The 18,658-nt window shown below is 55.2% G+C and overlaps 1 protein-coding gene across 8 annotated transcripts in view; it reads right to left on the bottom strand.

Annotated features, from left to right (window-relative positions):
- Window position 1: 1 nt before the first annotated feature.
- NUMA1 (nuclear mitotic apparatus protein 1) overlaps window positions 2–18,658 on the bottom strand; it is a 76,794-nt gene continuing 58,137 nt past the window's right edge. For 6 of the 8 annotated variants that reach the window (XM_047690686.1, XM_047690685.1, XM_047690689.1 and 3 more), the window contains exons 8-26: window positions 18,437–18,557; window positions 17,785–17,942; window positions 17,407–17,524; window positions 17,210–17,327; window positions 16,710–16,850; window positions 14,361–14,483; window positions 10,806–14,207; window positions 10,340–10,381; window positions 8,868–8,936; window positions 6,001–6,111; window positions 5,697–5,915; window positions 5,408–5,565; window positions 4,099–4,345; window positions 3,011–3,239; window positions 2,221–2,390; window positions 1,695–1,871; window positions 1,419–1,535; window positions 1,105–1,326; window positions 2–748 (exon numbers count right to left, since the gene is read on the bottom strand). In XM_047690686.1, the coding sequence (XP_047546642.1) occupies window positions 737–748; window positions 1,105–1,326; window positions 1,419–1,535; window positions 1,695–1,871; window positions 2,221–2,390; window positions 3,011–3,239; window positions 4,099–4,345; window positions 5,408–5,565; window positions 5,697–5,915; window positions 6,001–6,111; window positions 8,868–8,936; window positions 10,340–10,381; window positions 10,806–14,207; window positions 14,361–14,483; window positions 16,710–16,850; window positions 17,210–17,327; window positions 17,407–17,524; window positions 17,785–17,942; window positions 18,437–18,557 (5,954 nt within the window). In that variant the 3' untranslated portion in view covers window positions 2–736. The remainder of the gene's footprint in view (window positions 749–1,104; window positions 1,327–1,418; window positions 1,536–1,694; window positions 1,872–2,220; window positions 2,391–3,010; window positions 3,240–4,098; window positions 4,346–5,407; window positions 5,566–5,696; window positions 5,916–6,000; window positions 6,112–8,867; window positions 8,937–10,339; window positions 10,382–10,805; window positions 14,208–14,360; window positions 14,484–16,709; window positions 16,851–17,209; window positions 17,328–17,406; window positions 17,525–17,784; window positions 17,943–18,436; window positions 18,558–18,658) is intronic. The other 2 variants (XM_047690690.1, XM_047690691.1) reach the window with 2 other exon arrangements.

Below are 18,658 nucleotides of genomic sequence, written 5' to 3'. Positions count from 1 at the left end.
CTTAAGGGAGAAAAATAGACTTTATTTACAAGTAATAACATTTAGAAAAGATCCATCCCTGGCCCTTAAAAACCTTCCCATCACTCCAAATCCCACCCCAGTGTTAAGTCTGGGGAAGGTGGGGGATGAGCTGCAGCTGAAGGCTGCCCCCTCCCAGCCCCCAACCCTGCTGCCGCACCTAGGCGTGGGGCCCATCTGTTCTGGAAAAAAGGATCTTCTGGGCATCCGAGCCCTTGGGTGGATGGGAGCACCTCTGGGTGCACCCACTAGGTCAGTGCCCAGTCCTGGACTTAAAAAGCGCAGGGCCCTAGTTGGGCCCAGCCACCAAGAGCAGCAGGGACCAGGGCCTGCTCCTCCAATGGTCCCTTCTGGATCCAGAGGCTGGGGAGGACTGACTTGGCCCGCGGGCCCAGCCACTCAAAGCCAGCCTCAAGTCTGTTTGTGATGGAGAAGTGACTTTGCTCTAAGAAAACATGAGGAGGCAAGGTAGGGAGAAGACCCAGACTCTCCAGGTCTCCAGGGCCAACTCTGAGGACACATCTGTTCACCTAGCGAAGGCTCCGGTGAAGATCCAGGTACCAGGCCGGGGTGTGGGCAGGCATCACTGTCTCTAGGGGTCTGGCCACTGTTGGCCTGGGAGCTGAGAGAAGGCACTGAAAGGGACAGTAGAAGGAGAAGGACCAGGCGAGGTTGGCATTTGAGGACACAGATGGGGCCTCTCACTGGTCCTGGCCCTTTAGTGCTTTGCCTGGAAGAGAGAAACATAGTCACATGGCTGGGGACATGAGATGCCAGCCTGTACCAGATGGCTCAAGGAGGCCTCTCACTGCTCCCGAAGCCCCCTGACTAGGATCCCTTTCTTGGGAGTGACCCGGACACCTCTACCTTCAGGTTCTCAGTTGCCAGCTATGCCCAAGCAGCCCTGAGTCTCCTCTCCTCCACCAGCAGGTAACCAAGGCAGGGGGCACCCACACTTTGCAACCACCTCCAGCAGCCTAGCTAAGCCCTGGCATGGAAGCCTCCCAAAGGGTGGCCTGGGGGAGTGCCCCACTTCCACCCACTTTCCTAAGAGTCCACCACCCCCTTCCCTGTCAGTGCTTCCACCTTGCCCTTGGCCCGAGGGGTGGCAGTGGCGGCAGCGAGGGCAGCGGCAGTGGCGGCACTGGCCGCAGTGGTAGCGATGCGCGGAGAGCGGCGGGTCCCACTGCGGGTGTTGGGGGAGGTCTTGGACAGAGCTTTCTTTGAGGCTCCCCTCCGCAGCAGGCTGTTCCCAAGCTTCTTGGGCGTGTTAAGGATGCTGAAAGCCATGGACTGGCGGCGGTCAGCCTGTTGGGGAGCGAGGGGCTGTCAAACTGGGCTGCACTCACACTCTGCCACCAAGGCCTCCCCAGGGGCTCCCTCCAGCCCCCTGTACTAACCTGTTTAACAGCCGGAGCAGCGGCTTTCTTCTGGGCCTCCGTAGTGCTCTGTTTGCGCCCTTCATGTCGGTCCCGGGGAGTCATGGGGCGTGGGAAACAGCTGGTGGCCTTCTTAGACTATGGGGAAGAGAAGTTGACATCCAAAGCCAGACATGTGTCTCTGCATCAAGCCCTTGGACAGCAAAGGCTCCCCTTTAGTCCACTTTTCAAATTTGGGGAGCTGGGCTAGACTGGGCAAGCTGCTAGACAGAACAAGAAGTAGCCAGGGTTGCCTACCTCTGGGGTACCGGGACCCTGATGGGGCTCTGAGGAGACCCGTTTGCGCTGCAGCCGGGTGGTGATGCCCGTGGCCTCGGCTATCTGGGCTGGCTGCATGCTGGCTCGGCGCAGGGTCTCCCGGGGGTCACCAGTTTTCATCTCCTCATCTGTGATGGTAGCCAGGCTCAGGGAAGGCTGCATAGTGTGGAAAGAGTGGTCAAAGGGGGCAGAACTGCCCCCAAAACTCCTCACTGGCCTGGTGTGCAGGGCAGCTCAGGCCTTCCGTGGCGGAAGGCCTCCTTGCCGTTGTCTTCCTCTACTCTTGCCCTGCAGGATGGCCACAGGAGGCGGCAGAGCAGACCTCCACACACTCAGGCCTGCCCATAGGTAGTTCACCCCAAACCCTTCTAGGCCAGCTAGTCCGCGGAAGCATAAGGTCACCTTCTGCAGCAGGCCAGAGACCCAGGGCACTAGGGTCAGTGAGTAGTACTGGGGTGGCGTGCCCAGGGAGGAGGAGGGGAGCTGGCCTGGGGCCTGAGCTCACCCTAGACTCCAGGGGGTAGCAGGTCTTCAAGTGAGGGGGGCACACCCGGTTGCGCTGCTGCAGCTCTGCGATGCGGTTCCAGTCGTCCAGCTGCTCGGGCTCATCCTGGCAAGTGCCCATGTAGAAGCTGTTCCTTCCTGTGGAGGGCCAGGAGACAGGAGCAGGTGGGGCTGGGAGGCCAGGAAGAGTGAGGGGAGCAGCAGGGGGTCACCCCTGGTCTTGCTAACCTTCGTATCCACCACTTCTGTCCCCCTCTCCCGTGGACTTGAGGCTTGGGGCCTCAGAGTCCTGTTGTGCTCAGGGCTGCAGATCGCAGGGCGAGGCTCACAGGGCATTTCTACTGTGGGGGCTGGCTCACCGCTCTCCCTCTGGGGAGGTCAAAGGAGATCCTCCGCAGAGGCTGTGACCTTAGAGAAACTGAGGACCAGAGAACTGAGGACCTAGGGGGTCCTGGAGGGTAAGAGCCTTCAGGAAGAATCTAAAAATAGAACACTGGCCCAGCAGAGCTCTTCTGGCACCTCTTGCCCCCTGAGATGGGGTAACAGAGGACCTGAGTTGAGCATCACGATTAGGCTGGGAATCCTAGGCCCCTTGTGTGAATGTTTCCCATTCACCCAGGCTGAGATGAAGAGCAGCCTAAGGGACAGACAAGGCCCTGAGACTACAGGGAAGAGGGGCAGGCAAGGTTCTGGAAGGTAATTAGCCTTGGGGTTTTAGAAGTTTGTCCCTTTCCTGTGCCAGGATCTGCTTCCCGTCTCATCTGTGTTTCAAGCCCCTATGGTCACCTCACCTGGAGGGACCGCACTGGATACACCAGCCTGGGAGCGGCGAGCAGAGCTGCGAGTGGTGGGCCGGTACCCAGGTAGACTGAGCAAAGCCGAGTTGCCATCATCAGGAGAGCCCAGGCGGGCTAGAGACTGGGTAGAAGACGTGGCTCGTGGGCCAGCCTGGGAGGCAGGGGCGGACTGGGTGCTGTAGAAGGATGAATTGGCGCTGTCCGGCTCTTCCACATCTAGCTTCTGGAAAAGAGAATTAATCTGGTGGGGTGGGGCTCTGACAGTCCACAAAGCAGCCTCCTGTTCCCTTCCTAAAATGCCTGTGTTCCCACACTGCTTTGGAGGGATCCTTAGCTGCAGAGCTGTAAGAAATGGGCCTTGTTGCTAAGAATCCTGCATAAAGTGCTGAGGCCATACCCATTTTCTCTTGCCTGTTGACCGTGCTTTGAAGGAAGGCAGGCAGAGTTGTGTATCAGACCAGTTTAGAATCAAGGTGTAAAAAAATAAAGGACTGGCCTACCCATCTCAGCTAGCAAGTGGCAGAGCCAGGGCTGGAATGCTTGGCTTCTGGGCTAGTCAGGCTCATCCCAGGCTCTCCACTGTCCCCTCAACCTGAGCTGGCCATGACCCTACCCATCTTTTAGTTCTCCAGCTTCTTGGTAGCAAAGGGCAACCCACACAAAGGAGGTACCCTTTGCTGCATGAAAGTTACCTCCCCACTCCCCAACCTCCTCAGGATATGGAAACACGGCCAGCCAGAGTTCCCAGCCTGGCAGGCAGCCTTCTGGACGGCCACAACGCATCTCAGCCACCCAGGTGGTGTGCTGGAGGCCCAGGGCTGGGCAGTAACTTCACATTCTCTCCCTTCAGCCTGCACAGGGTCAGTGCTACCCATGGAAAGAAACCCGCCTTAAAACCAACAAGGCATCCAATTCCAGCCCTGCCCTTTTCTACAAAAGAGGCCTTTGTTTCTTGGGATCTTAAGATACAGCTTAATCAGTCTGGCCAGCCTTGGGAGGCTACTGTGAGGACCCGATGGGGAAGATGCCCTTATGAGCAAGGGAACATGACTGGCTTACAGTCCCACTCCCAGCAGCCTGACCTTGGTCATGGTGATATTGATGATTTGCGTGGTACGTCGACGAGCAGAGCGAGTCTTCCGGCCTGAATCCAGGAAGACGTCCCCCAAGGAGTCCAGGCTGCTCTCCAGTGGGGCCTGACCCCGAGCTGGGATTGGGGTGAAGTAGAGAGACTCCAGGGATTCTACCTTGGGGGGCAGGCGCTGGGAGATGGGGGAGGCTGGCTCTCCAGGGATGCTGGTGCCATCTGGCTGAGTTCGAGGCAGCTTGCTGTAGAAAAGGCATTTTGTTCATCCCTTTGCTCCAAAGTAACCAACTCCTACATTTACTACAAGGGACCAGGTCAAGCACCCCATTTTTTCTCTGATTTTTGAGAAGTACCCAGGAAAGCCCTTAGCCCGCCCGGGCCCTCCCTTTACTCTCCATTCCAGGTGAGCTCATCTACTCCTATGGCTCTCTGAGGTCCTTAACACTGGCAACTCCAGGATTCCACTATCCCAGACATCGCCTCCTGGACACCCAGCTCCACAGTGTTCCTCCTCGATGAGCCACTTCAGGGAACAAGAGTGCCTTCAGCTGGGCACCCCCCAGCCACAATCCTACCCAACAGCTCACCTAACCACACCCCCGTCCGTTCGCATCTCTTTGGCCAGTCTACCTCATCTCCTCTCACCTAGACTTAGTGGCACCTGAGGGGAGGTGCAAGCCTGGTGACAAGCAGAGGTTCAAGCCTACCTCTACCACTGTGGGACCTTGGTCAAATGACTGCCCCTTTATGCCCCAGTCTCATCTGTTAAAGTACATAATCACGGAACCTACCTCAGAGGATTTTGAGGGGTATGCATTAATATTTTCCAGGTGTGTCTGTAGCATCAGCTTCACTGGCTATGAGAAAAGCTTTCTAAGATGCAAACTGGACCACATACTGCTTCATTTCCGACCCTTCTGAGGTCCCTCAATGCCTTTAGGATCAGGTCTAGTGGGGATCGCAGCCAGCCCTCCTCACCTCACTTGTCAGCACAGCCAGGCTCTCAACCTCTGCCCTCTGCTCCCCTCTGTTCAGCAGGCACACACACTTTCGGCTCGTCTGCAGACTCCAAGCAGAAGTGACAGCCTCCAGGCAGCCCCTTCTGACCCCTCATTTCTTATTACTCCTTTGGGGCCCTATGCAAATACGTGCCCTACCACCTGTGCCCGGGTTTCCTTACACTTCCCGACAAATAAGCTCCCAGAGGGCAAAGGGACCACATCTTTATCTCACTAGGCCCAGTGGCCAGGACAACCTGACAGCAGGCACTCAGGGGACAAGAGGGTGGCAGGGTGCCTCCTCACCTGGTGATGGTGAGGGGAGTCCCCTCCTCACAGCTCAAATCCAGGCTGTCCACACTCAAGTCCAGCTGAGGCTTAGCCTGGGGCTCCCGGCTCTTTAAGGCATCAGTTGCCACTTGGAACTTGCCCAGATCTCGAAGCTGCTGGTCAGCGTGGGCAACCTGAGAAGGAGAGGGCCGGGGAGCATGAAGACAAGCCTCAGGCAGGGGCAGCCTGGAGGTGGGGGCGGAGGGTGAAATAGGGGTCCAACAGGAAGAGGGTGATGAGGGAGTCGGTCCAAGCTGATACTGACCTGTGCCTCCAGGCTGCGCACCTGGGCGGTGAGGTGGCGGCAGGTCTGCTCAGCCTCCTTGGTCTTCAGCCCAGCCTGCTGCAGCTCCCGACCCAGCCGTTCCGCTTCAGCCCGCAGCTCTTTGTTTTCCTTCTGCAGCTGCTCCAGACCCCTGAGCTGCTCCTGCAGCTCTTGGTTCTGCTGTTTCTTGGCATCATAGTGGGTCTTGGCTTTTTCCATCTATGTGGGCAGATAGGGCAGGTGGGTGGTGGGGGTGGAGCAGGGACTGGGGGGGGCAGTGGTCCAGGACTGGGGGGCGCCTCACCTGTAGCTTATAGTGCTCAGCTGCCTGCTCCTTCTGGCTCAGCTGGGCCTGCAGCTCATTCAGCTGGGCCTGGAGGCGTTGGGCCTCTTGCTGGATCTCCCCTCCCTGGGCCTGGAAAGCATGACAAACACTGATCAGGGTGGCTGTTCTGTCCACTCCCCCCAAATCACTCACTTGCCCTAGGCTCCTGGGTTCCGTGGGTATTTTCAGACTCCTGTATTCTCGCTCAGGACATGCACAAAATCCTCTTACCCCTGCCCACAACTCCCACCTAATACGGACATACTACACACCCTGTCAAGGTCCACATTCTGCAGGAGCATTCCTTGTCCAGCTAATGTCATTTCTGACAGAGTTCTGACAGCCCTATCTTTGCCTTCTTGGTGACCAGGCACAAACCATCACATTCTCTCTACATGAGTAGTCTCCCCAAGGAGACTCCCTACTCCCCAACAGAGACTGAGCCTCAGGAACACTTGGTTACAGAGCATGGAGCTAGACACTTGGCACATGAGCTCTCTGAGGACCTGTGAACTCTTTTCCACCTCAAAACCACTGTGGGAAGTAACTTCATCCCCATTTCAGAGATGAAGAAACTGAGCTCAGAGATGTAAACATACTGACGAGGATCATAAAGCACAGTAAGATTTGAACCTTGGTCCACCCGACTCCAAGGCCCATGTGGCTCATTTATAATACCGCACTGCCTCCTGACCAGACCACAGACTCCTCGGGAGCAGGGCCCACATCCAGCTCCTGGTCCCTCTGCAATGCCAGTGAGTGCTTAGCTCGCAGCAGACACTGGACTAGCTGGTCCTATCTCGCCTACATCTCCGAGCCCCGGGAAGGCCCCCAAATGGAGAATAAGCATCTGGGTTTTGGTTTTTAAGATTTTATTTATTTTAGAGAGAGACACAGAGAAAGCAAGAGTGAGCACAGGTAAGGAGAGAGGGAGAAGCAGGCTCCTTGCTCAGCGTGATCTGAGCTAAAGGCAATTGCTTAACTGACTGAACCCAGGTAGGTGGCCCAGTATGTTTGTTTTTAAGATTTATTTATGTATTTGAGAAAGTAGAGTGGGAGAAAGTATGAGCGGGAGGGCCAGAAGGAGAAATCTCAAGCAGACTCCACGCTGAGTGTAGAGCCCAACGTGGGACTCAATTTCATGACCCTGAGATCACAACCTGAACTGAAATTAAAAAAGGGAAAATGCACTCCTTGCCTGGTGAATATATAATAGAAATGTTAGAGAACATCTCTGTATACTGCTAAGTCTTGCTGGTATTAATGCAGAATGTATCAGCCATGAGAACGTTGCAGGGGCTTCTGCGCAAGACTGAGATTTTTCTTTTGAATCAATTCTTTTGAGTCAATTTCTGCTACTTCTTTGGATTGTGAGTTTGATATCTCCACTTATTGTGCTCATGTTTTCCCGTGTTAGAACGGAATTATTTCAGTTTACCTCATCAAACCATTGTGAGCAGACTTCTCAGCTAACCATAGTCAAGAGAAATTAAATGACATCTTACCAATGATGCTGGCATATTTACTATTCTATACTCCCTTTCTAGCCAAAACTACTCTTTTAAAAAGCTTAGGAGATATTGGAGAGCTGATCTCAAATTATACTCAGACCCACATCAATAATCATGGGAAGGAGGGAAAGCGAGGTAACGTGATGCCCTACTTCTGATGGAGATCAGACTGTTAGTATCCCAAGAGTGGTCAGTATAGTTTGTGTTGAACTGAAACCAAGAGACGGACACTTAAATCCATCGGTGTCAATCCAGGTACCCCGATAAGCACGTTTATCACACAATTATCATGGAGGGGACCTGAGGGAAACAAAGCTCAGCTCCCACCAACTCCTGTGACCCATCAGAGCTGGGGCGCCTGGGTGGCTCAGTGGGTTAAGCCTCTGCCTTTGGCTCAGGTCATGATCCTGGGGTCCTGGGATCGAGCCCCGCATCGAGCTCTCTGCTCGGCGGGGAGCCTGCTTCCCCCTCAATCTCTGCCTGCCTCTCTGCCTACCTGTGATCTCTGTGAAATAAATAAATAAAATCTTGAAAAAAACAAAAAAAACAAAACAAAACAAAAAACAGCTTTAGTGAGCCCCAAGGCCAGTGGCACCTCTCTACCCCTGGTAAAAGCTGTGAAGCCTGAACTGCAAAAAAAGCAGATATTAAACCAAAGAAGATGACACTGCTGTAAGTATTAAGAATATTAAGTTGCTGGGACTCCTCGGTGGCTGAGTGGGTTAAGAGCCTGCCTTCAGCTCAGGTCATGATCCCAGGGTCCTGGGATCAAGTCACTCTTCGGGCTCCCTGCTCAGCAGGAAGCCTGCTTCTCCCTCCCCTCTGTGGCTCCCCCCTGCTTATGTGCCTCATGCTCTGTCAAATAAATAAAGTCTTTTAAACAAATACTAAGTTGCATTGTAATATAAAGGTTAAGGACACTCCTCAAGGTTAAGCTGTCTAGAGCAGTGCTAGCCAAAGAACTTTCTACAGTGATAGAAATGGTCTGTATCTGCCCTGTCCAATTTGGCAGCCCTAGCTATACCTAGCTACTAAGCAAGGGAAATGAGACTAGCGCGACTGAGAAGCTGAATTTTTCATTAGTTAAACCACGCAGAACTAGGAGCTACTGTAGTGCAGAATGAAGGTCTGAGGGATGGGAGTCATTCTCATCTTCCCTCGAGAGCTCCAAGAAGGGGGCACAAGCAAGGGCTCCGGAGCCACAGGCAGATGGAAAACTGTAAGGTCCTCCTCTGCCCCCATACCCACCACAGCCTGAGGGCTTACAGAGAGCCGTCCCTCCCCCTTCCTCACTCTGAGACTGAGGGAGGATGACCCAACCCCACCATATCCTACCTTCAGCTTCTGTTGCTGCACCTTGCTGGCTTGGTCATGATCAACTAGCTTCTTACTCAGTTCTTCAACCTGGAGCAGGGGAGGAAGAGAAGACAAGACTCAGGAGGCCTTCCCCTGGTTGTCCTGAGAAATCAGGAGCTTTCCCCAGATAAATCCCCAGTGTTCCTGGAAGAAACTGGTCCTTTCTCTGGCCTCCAATTAGGGAACAGCCTGCTGCTTAGGATGGTTGGCAGGACCAGAGTGACGCGACCCAATATGTAGAGGCTGCCAGAGCCATCTGCCCATGCTCGCCTCTGTCCCCAGGCTGCAGAGACAGACCTGCCAGAGCCCTGCAGCCTTGAGATTCAGAACTGAATCTGGGGAGCTGACATCCCATTACCACCCTACTACTGCCACTATTCCCAGCCCCAACCTTCCCAGGTTGGGGACAGGAACAGGGGACTGAGTCTATAATTCTAGTAAATACTGAATACCCAGCACTTCTCCCAAAAACTGCCAAGGGCCACCGATACTCAGACTTCTTCCCAAACTGCAGGGGCTGTCAGGGCTGGAGCTAGCAACATGGCCACTGGGATTAGCACTGGGAAGCAGACTGCCAGACAAGGTGGAGAGGGCGGGCAGCCTTTCTACCCCAAGCCCAGCCCACTCCCACAGGAAAGAGGAGCAGAGGGAGGGAGGGGTCTGGAGGGAGCATAACAGCACGAGCACTGTTGGCTCCTCCAGGCGTTCCAGGGGCTCAAGCGGGAACTGCAAAGAGGCAAGAGCTCCACTGCTGCCTGTTTGCTATTCAGTGACTGTCCCCATCACCTCAGGCTCCCTGGAGGCGGCGATGGAAGGAGAGGAGGGCCCGATTCCTCAGCAGGCCGGAAGTGACTAAAGAGGAAGGGTGGTGGAGAAAGGGTGCCCCCGCTAGGCACCAGCCGACGGCCTCAATGGCCAGGGCAGCGCAGGGAGATCCTTGTGAGGGCCCAGCACCCAGGCCGGGCCACCTCCTGTCTCCCGTGGGGCTTGGCCTTCCTGCTCCCAGACAGCTCTAGTTCACGCTCAGGGTTAAAGCCCCAGAGAATGATAGGCAGGTGTCCCAACTCTCACAACCCTCCCTGACCTGTGGGGGCTGCTTGTGTGAAACAAGGCCACGGTCACTTTGCCACTCCTCTTAGTTTGGCACCCAAGCTGGGAATGGAACTTGGAGATTTGGGAATCCCAAGGAATGCCAGTCACCAGTTCGGACATAGGAAAGATGAAGGGACAGAAGGACGGGGACGCCGACCTGGACTGAGTGGGAAGAGGCCCGAGAGAGGGCCCAGCACACCGAACTCCTGGGCAGCCCGGGCCTGGATTCCATGGCTTGACCCTGCCCTGTTTCACAGTTCACAACAGGAGCGGGCGGAGGCAAGCTGCAGCTTGGGGTCATGCACTGAGACGGGTCACCGCTTAAGCAGCCAGCACTTATCAGGGACCCCAGGCTTTACCTGCTTAGTTTGCGCTCTCTGAAATACCTCTAGCTGCTCCACCTGTGCACGGGGGAGGGGCAATGGAGACAGGGTGAGATGGGGACCTAAAGGCACTAGCCCTGCCACCAGGCTGATCTCACTGAGGCTCTGAGACTTTCCTCCAAGGAACGAGACTTATAGTCATTTTTAAAAAGTGACAATTTGGCTCACTCTAGTCCCCAGAAGTTCCTAGGGTCTCCACTGCGGACATGCCTGCCTAGGACTGTGTGCTTCTAGAACAGACTGATAGACTTCACAACTTCACTCTCCAGGGACAGAGCCTTCAGGGAGGAGGAAACTACTGATACTTTCTTTAGGACAGTAGGGGGCAAAATACTTGAACTCTACCAGCCATCCCGCCAGTGAGGGGAGCCAAGACAGAAGGGAACATCGTCCCTCCTCTCAGGTCTGATCTCTGTGGGAAAGGCTGAGCTGGGCATCTTACCTGGGCAGTGAGTTTCTGCCTCTCATCCTGGAACCGCTGCCTCTCCTCCAGGACCTTGACCTTGGCACCCTCATACTTGGCAGTCATCACCTCCAATTCCCGGGCAGTGTTCTGTGCTTCCCGCTGCATCTCAGCCAGACGGGTCTCCGCGTCGGCTCGCACAGCTGCCAGCTCCTGGCCATACTTCTCCCTGGCCTGGTCCAGCTCCACTTCCAGAAATTGCCGACCCAGGCTGGCACGCTCCCCCAGCCCCCGGTTCTCCTCTGCCAGCAAGCCATGAGCCTTCTTCAGCATGCTCAGCTGCTCCGCATAGCTGGCCTTCTCAGCCCGCAGCTGCTGCGCTGCCCGTTCCTGCTCCGCCACCTTCTGCCGCAGGGGCCCCAGCTCCCCGAGCTCCCGCTGGACCCGCACCAGCTCTGCCCGCAGCCCGCCGGCTGCCTGCTTACTCTGCTCCAGCTCCTCACGATGGCGCTTCTCCGCAGCTGCCTGCTCAGCCTGTAGCTGCTGGCACAGGTGCTTAGCGGGCAGGAGCTCACTCACTAGGGCCTGGGTGCTGGTATGCTCCAGCTGCAGGGCAGAGAGGGCCTGCTCCTTCTGGAAGAACTTCTCCTGCCACGTCTTTAGTTCTTGGCCCAGCTCCTCCGCTCGCTCTGCCTGCGAGGCCAGCTCCTGCCGGAGGCTCTCTGAAGCCACCCTCTGTTTCTCGGCCTCCTCCCGGAGGGTCCGCACCTCCTCCCGCAGAGCAGAGCTGCGTTCGGCGGCCCTGGCGCTGTTGCTGGTGGTCTCTGCCTGGAGCAGGCGCAGCCTCTCCTCCAGCTTCTGGCTCTTCTCTGACTCAGCTACAACCAGCCGCTTCAACTCCTTGCTCTCCCCCTCTTTTTCCAGGACCTGGCGGTTCAGGATGGACACCTCTTCCTCCAGGCTGCTGATGAGGCTGTTTTTCCTCTCAGCCTCCTGCTGGCCCCGGGCCACTTGGGTCTTCCACTCATCCTCAGCCTTGCTATGGTCTTGGGCCTTGGCACGGAGGGCGGCCAGCTCCCTCTGGGCTGTGGCTAAGGTGTCCTGACTGCGCCCCAGCTCCTGGGCCTTCTCCTCTAACCGGCCCTGCAACGCCTCCAGGGCACCGGCCTGCTCTGCACGGGAGGCACGCTCACACTCCAGGCTACGCTCCAGGCCAGAGGCCTTCTCCTGGTGCTCCCGGCACTGCCGCTCCAGCTTACTCACCTCAGCCCTCAGAGCCTCGAGCTCAGGGTCTTTTCGCTCACTCTTTCCAGCAGACTCCGACTGTGCTCCTCCTGACCCAGAAGAGTCTTCTCCACTGGCTGGCCCCAGAGACTGTTGGCGCCCCTCCTCTCTCTTGGCCAGCTGTTCCTTCAGTCGCTGCACAGTTTGCTGAAGCTCCCCCAGCTCTGTTTTCTGGGCTGCCTCCTGCCCACGGAGCTTGGCCAGCTCCTGGTCCTTCCCTTCCTTTTCCATCAGGGCATGAGCCAGGGCTTCCTGCAGGGTCGCAAACTCCACACGCTGCTCATTGAGGGCATTTTGCAGCCGCATCTCCAGCTCTGCCTTGGCAGCCTTCTCCAGGGCAAGATCAGCTTGGGCCCTGCTCCGCTCCTGGGTCAGGCGTGCCACCTCCCTCTCCTGCTGCCCGCGCTCCTCCTGCTGCTGGCCCTGGCTCTCGATCAGTGCAGCCCGCAGCCTCTCCAGTTCACTGCCCATTTGCTCGGCCTCCCGCTCCATGGCCTGCAGTGCCGCCTGCGTGCTGCAGAAGTGGCGTCCCTGCTGCTCTTCCGGCCACTCGGACCCTCTGTCTCCTGGCCTTCGGGGCTCCTTAAGTAGCTCACGGGAAGCTGTTTCCTGCTGCTCTCCTGCCTTGCGTACCAACGCCTCCAGGCGGGCTACCTCCTTGCCAGTGGCAGCCATCTTCTCCTGCAGAACAGAGAGGTCGTCTGCAAGCTTCTGGGCCCTGACCTCCTTCTCCTGGGCCTGCTGGAGGGCTCTGGCCAGGTTGGCACGAAGCTGAGCTACTTCACTCTGCTGCCGGCTGATCTGGAGCTCGCTGTGGGCCTCGATCCCTGCCACCTTCTCCTTAGCTTCCTGTAGTTCCTGGCGGGCCTTCTCGCATTCCTCCTTCAGGGTCATCAGCTGTTCCTGGAACATGGCACCATACTGGGCCTCCTCTTGCTGGCTGTCCTCATACCGCTCACGCCAGGTGGCCACCTCCTTGGCAAGCTGTTCACACTCACCCTCTGCCTCACGCTGGGAGGCTACGGCCTCTGCCAGCTCCCGCCGCAGGGCTTCCATCTCGGCCTGATGGGCTTCCCCCAGCTGCCGTAATCGGGCCTCCAGCCCCTTGCGCCCAGCCCTCTCTTCTTCTAGCTCCTTCCGTTCCTGCTTATGCTGTTCCACCAGACACCGGGTCTCTGCCTCCAGCTTGGAGATGTGACGCTGCTGCTCTTCCAGGGCGTCTGAGGCTCTGCGCTTCTCTTCTTCGAGGCTGCCCTTGCTGATCTTCAAGGACTCTTCAAGAGCCCGGACCTGCTCCTGGAACTGGCCCTTCTCCTGGGCCACCCTTTCTCTCTCGGTTGCTTTCTGCTGCTCAGACCTCAGCTGGGCCTTTAGCTCTGCCACGTGGGCCTGGGCCTCACACTGCTCCTGGCGGGCTGCCTCAACACAGGCATGGAGTTCCTCCACCTTTTGACTCAGCTCTGCCTTCTCCCGCTGGGCCCGAGTCACCGAGGCCTGGGCACTGTCCCGGGCTTCATTAGCGGCCTGAAGTTGCTGTTGCAGGACCTCTAGCTTGGCAGTCTTCTCCTTCTCCAACGCTTCCAGCTGCTGGAGGGCCGAATCCCTCTCCTTTAAAGAAGCCTGCCGCTCTTCAGCGGCAGCAGCCAGTCGCTGGGCATGGTCTCGCCGGGCTGCCTCCTGCTCCTGGGCGGCTTCCTCTAACTGCTGCTCCTTTTGCTTCAGGCTGCTGCTCAGCTGCTCCAACTGCTGGCAAAGGCTCTGGGAAGCCTGTTCTTGCTGCTGGAGGGTCTCTGCTAGCTGGGCCTGCTCCTGTTTGGCCTGCTGCTTCAGGCTGGCCAGTTCTTGATCCTGCTGCTGGAGAGTGGTGTTGAGGGTGGTAAGCTCAGAAGTCAGTGTGGCTACCTGGGCAGACAGCCGGGCCCCCTGAGCCTGAGAGGCCTGCTCCAGCTCTTCCTTCGCCTGGCTGAGGTTGGCCAGGGAGCCCTGCAGCTCAGCAATCAGGCCAGCCAGCTGCTGCTTTTCTTCTTCAAAATGGCCCCGCTCGGCCAGCAGCTTGGCTTCCCGCTGGCCCTGCTCAGCCTCCAGCGCCTCGACCCTGGCTTGGAGCTGGCTGTTGTCTGCAGCAAGAGAGGCTGCCTCTTGCTTCAGGGTTTCCAGCTGATGAGATAAAGAGACAGATGACGATCAGCATGACTCCTCCATCACCAGAGCACCTATGAGAACTAATGAACAGGAATCCAACTGTAGCAAACACAGGTCCACACCAAACACGGGACACGGGTCTTCCCCGCTGCTCCTGTGCATTCCTACCTGCAAGACGTCGCCCAACACTTCGCCCTTCTCCCGGGGTGGGTTCTCCCGAATCTGGGCCAAATGTTCTTCCAGGTGTGAAAGTTTTCCCTGAAGGATTTCATTCTTCTCTTCAAGGCATTTCTGAGAATAAACAAGAGCCTTTATGAACAGAGGTGGAATAAAGTACTAGGTTACCAACAACATATGGAGCCCTATCACCGTTACCAAGATCTCCTTTTGCCCTGACCTTGGGAAAAACTCAGAAACCAAGGACCTGGGATCATGAGGGACCTGATTTTCTAGCCCTAATTTCACAGCTGAATTAAATCATATGACCTGTTAATTTCTTCTTCCAGGCCACTAAGTTTACTTCAAATTTCCTTACTTGAAAAAAAACCTCCTTAATATATACCCTTCCTCAGACAAGTCTTGGCTCCCAGATTATCCAAACACGCAACAGCTTAAAAAAATCCCCGGCCATGCCTGGGTGGCTTAGTCAAGCATCCAACTCTTGATTTCGGCTCAGATCATGATCTCAGAATCCTGAGATTAAGCCCCACATCAGGCTCCCTGCTCAACGGGGATGCTCTCTCTCCCTCTGCCCCTACCCCCTCCTTACTCATGCGGTCTCTAAAATAAGCAAATCTTTTTTTTTTTTTTAAAGATTTTATTTATTTGACAGAGAGCGAGATCACAAGTAGGCAGAGAGGCAGGCAGAGAGAGAGGAAGAAGCAGGCTCCCCGCCAAGCAGAGAGTCTGATGCGGGGCTCGATCTCAGGACCCTGAGATCATGACCTGAGCCGAAGGCAGAGGCTTAACCCACTGAGCCACCCAGGCGCCCCAGTAAATCTTTTTAAAAAATCTTGGGGCACCTGGGCGACTTAGTCATTATGCGTCTGTCTTCAGCTCAGGTCATGATCCCAGGGTCCTGGGATGCAGACCCGCATTGGGCTCCCTGCTCGACAGGAAGCCTGCTTCTCCCTCTCCCACTCCCCCTGCTTTCGTTCTCTCTCTTGCTGTATCTCTATCAAATAAATAAATAAATAAAACCTTAAAAAAAAACTTCCTGAAAAAATATAAACATATAAACTATAAACATAAATACATATAAAATAAATATATATAAATATCACATATACACACAAACATATTTTATTTATATATATATATACTCCCCAGCCTGCCTGGGCCTCAATAGCAGCAGCCATAGCACCTCCCACCCCCATCCCCCACCCCCTCCTCCCACTGTCCACTAAACCAGGCTGGGACTGTGCTGGGTCCTCTCTGAATTCCTAATCCACCAGAGAGATAATGGAGGTAGCTATTACTATCCTTTTGCAGAGCAAGATCTGAAGCTCAGATATTAAGTGCCTTGACCTAGGGCTACAGGATTAATAAGTGACAGAGTTGGGTTCTTTAAAAATAGCAATAAAAAACTAATAGTGGGGGCACCTGGCTTGCTCAGTTAGTGGAGCCTGCAACTCTTGATCTCAGGGCTGTAAGCTTGAGCCCCACACTGGGTGGAGAGATTACTTAAAAAAGTACATATGGGGCGCCTAGGTGGCTCAGTGGGTTAAAGCCTCTGCCTTCGGCTCGGGTCATGGTCCCAGGGTCCCAGGATCGAGCCCCGCATCGGGCTCTTTGCTCTGTAGGGAGCCTGCTTCCCCCCGCCTCTCTCTGCCTGCCTCTCTGCCTGCTTGTGATCTCTGTCAAATAAATAAATAAAACCTTAAAATAAATAAATATATATATATATATATATATATATATATATATATATATATATATTTTTTTTTTTAAGATTTATTTATTTGAGAGAGAGACCACGAGCTAGAGAGGCAGAGTGGAACAAGGGAAAATCTCAAGCAAACTCTGTGCTGAGCAAGGAGCCCAATCCAGGCCTTGATCTCACCACCCTAAGATCATGGACTGAGCTGAAACCAAGAATCAGACACATAACTGACTGTACCACCCAGGTACCCCTAAAAATAAAATCTTAAAAAGATAGTAATGAATTCACTACAAGCCTACTCTGCACCACACAATGTGTTAAGCACTCTGTATACAGTATCTGACAATGGGTCATGAGGCAGTTACTCACTATTCTGCCCACTTTACAGAAAGCATGCTTACAGAGAAAAGAGGTCAAGGAGCTCGTCCAAGTTCCCACACCTTGTTAACAACAAAGACAGGATTCAAAGGTCTACTGGACTGAAGCCCACAATCTTTCCATTATAGCACACTATCAAAGCTTGAAGAGAAGTCAGCTTACTTCCCAAATGCCCCAAGTCTAGAATGGTAAATGGAACCCAGCTGTGAACAGCTGGTCAAGCCAGCAGCCCTGGCTCCCTGAAGCAGAGGGGTTACCTTGTCCTGCACGGCCGTACTGAGCTCCTTCTCGAGATGCGCCTGTTTCTCCACCCACTCTCGAGTGGCCTTGCTGTGCTCTTCTGTCAGGTCATTGAGGGCACCCTGTAGCTGCTGCAAGTGACTGGCAAACTCCCGAAGCTGAGAAAGACAAGCAGGAGTCCCCATCACCCAAGGTCAAAGCCAGTACCACCACTGCTGTGTGCTTTCCAAACTCCAGGGGCTGCAGGTGTCCGACTATCCTACTAACCCACTTCAAACCAATTACAACTAGTCACATCTTTAACTCAAGACTCAAAATTCAGGGCCACAACCCAACCCTGGCAGCAGCCAATTACGGGACAAGGAAAGGGCCAAAGTATGCAGGTCTCTGGAAAGACTGAAGCCCAAGAGAGGTGCCAGGCCATTCTCCTCAACCCCTCCTGAAGAGGCCTCCAGACCATCTCAGCCCCAGCGGACCTCCAGGCCGGGACAGACCCCACCCCCACCCCAACACTCACCTTAAAGGAAAGGTCCCCATTCTCCTCAGAAAGCTGGTTAATTTTGCGATCCATCTGGCTCTTCTCTGTCTTCAGGTCCTGGCACTGCTTCAGAGTTTCATGGAGACGCACAGTGAGGCTGTGAGGGAGGGGAGCAGTTAAAAAAGACGGGTGCAGGGTGGGGCAGGGAGCTGGGAAGAAAGCAGGGAGAATCCTACCTCTCGTTCTTGCCACGGAGCTCCTCTAGCTCCCTGGGCTCCAGTGGACTAGCCGCCTGCTTCTCGTTCAGCAGAGCCAGGCGGTCAATACGCTGCTGCATCACAGCTATCTGCGCGTCTGCCCCGGGGAAGGGGGGTGGGAAAGTCAGCACAGAACTACGGGCATGACAGGAGGAGGGGGAGGCATCCAATCTAAGGGAAAGGAGGAGGACGGCAAGGACAGACCCAGCTTCCAGGAGCTCAGCCTGACTGGCCCAAGGCTGAGCACCAGGCTCCGGGGCCAACAGAACGGACAACATGGAAGAGAGTGGAGCCATGCCTCACACAAGCCCAGCACTTCCCTGGATGAAAATCCCAGATGCTGCTCTAGACGCCTACCCTTCTCAGTGAGCAGCTTGCGGTTCTCAGCCAGCTCCAGCTCCAGTTCATCTCTATTGTTTCTCTCATCTGCAAGCTGCTTCTTTAGCCGTCTCATCTGGAATTGTGGGGTCTGCAGGATGTCGCCCATGGGGGAGGCTGGAGAACCTGAGAGGAAGCTGAAGGAGATGGCCCAGATGCCTCGGTCAGAGCCTGAAAGGTGAGGGCTGAAGGGAAGAGCACCAGGCGGGGATGGGTGAGCAGGGCTCTAGGGCTGTGAGGACTCGCCAGGAGGCGAGTCTGTTTGCACGCCATCTCCCACCTCATGACACAACCTTGAGAAAACTGTTCTCCCTCCTCCAAGGCTTAACTTCTTTGCCAGAAAAAATCTTGCCTCAGCAGAGCTGCACTAAGAGAAGGGACTTCAGCAGAGTCTCCATGGGAGAAAGGAATTCCATTAACAGGGAACAGCCTTTGAGGAAGGCCTTCCACCAAAAATGGATCCCAACCAATTCCCCTAATTAGTTCCGGGGCAGGTGAGAACATCTACAAGGTAGCCCAAGCACGGTCTGATGACATTAACAGGCTGGTGAATGGTGTTAGCCTCCAGAATGAAGGGATATGAGGACTGGATGTTGAGGCCCTATCCCAGGAGAAGAGGTGCAGCACATACTTGTTCCCACTGGAAGAGGCAACCTTTTGTAGCTCTAAGAAGCGAACCTCCCTTTTGGCCTGGTGACTGGGTGGGGACAACTCTTCAGTGATGGTGCTGGAACAGGTAGAAGGGACAGGAGCTAGGGGAAGAAGCAAACCAACCATATAAAGGTTAGAAGGTGAACAGATTTGGATCTTTACACAGTCTGAGGAACTCGCCTTAGTGGAAGTGAATCCACAG

The sequence above is a fragment of the Lutra lutra genome, chromosome 10 (genome assembly GCF_902655055.1).
Source record: "Lutra lutra chromosome 10, mLutLut1.2, whole genome shotgun sequence".
Lineage (NCBI taxonomy): Eukaryota > Metazoa > Chordata > Mammalia > Carnivora > Mustelidae > Lutra > Lutra lutra.
Note: the sequence above shows the minus strand (reverse complement) of the source record. Positions and strands in the feature narration are given on the sequence as shown.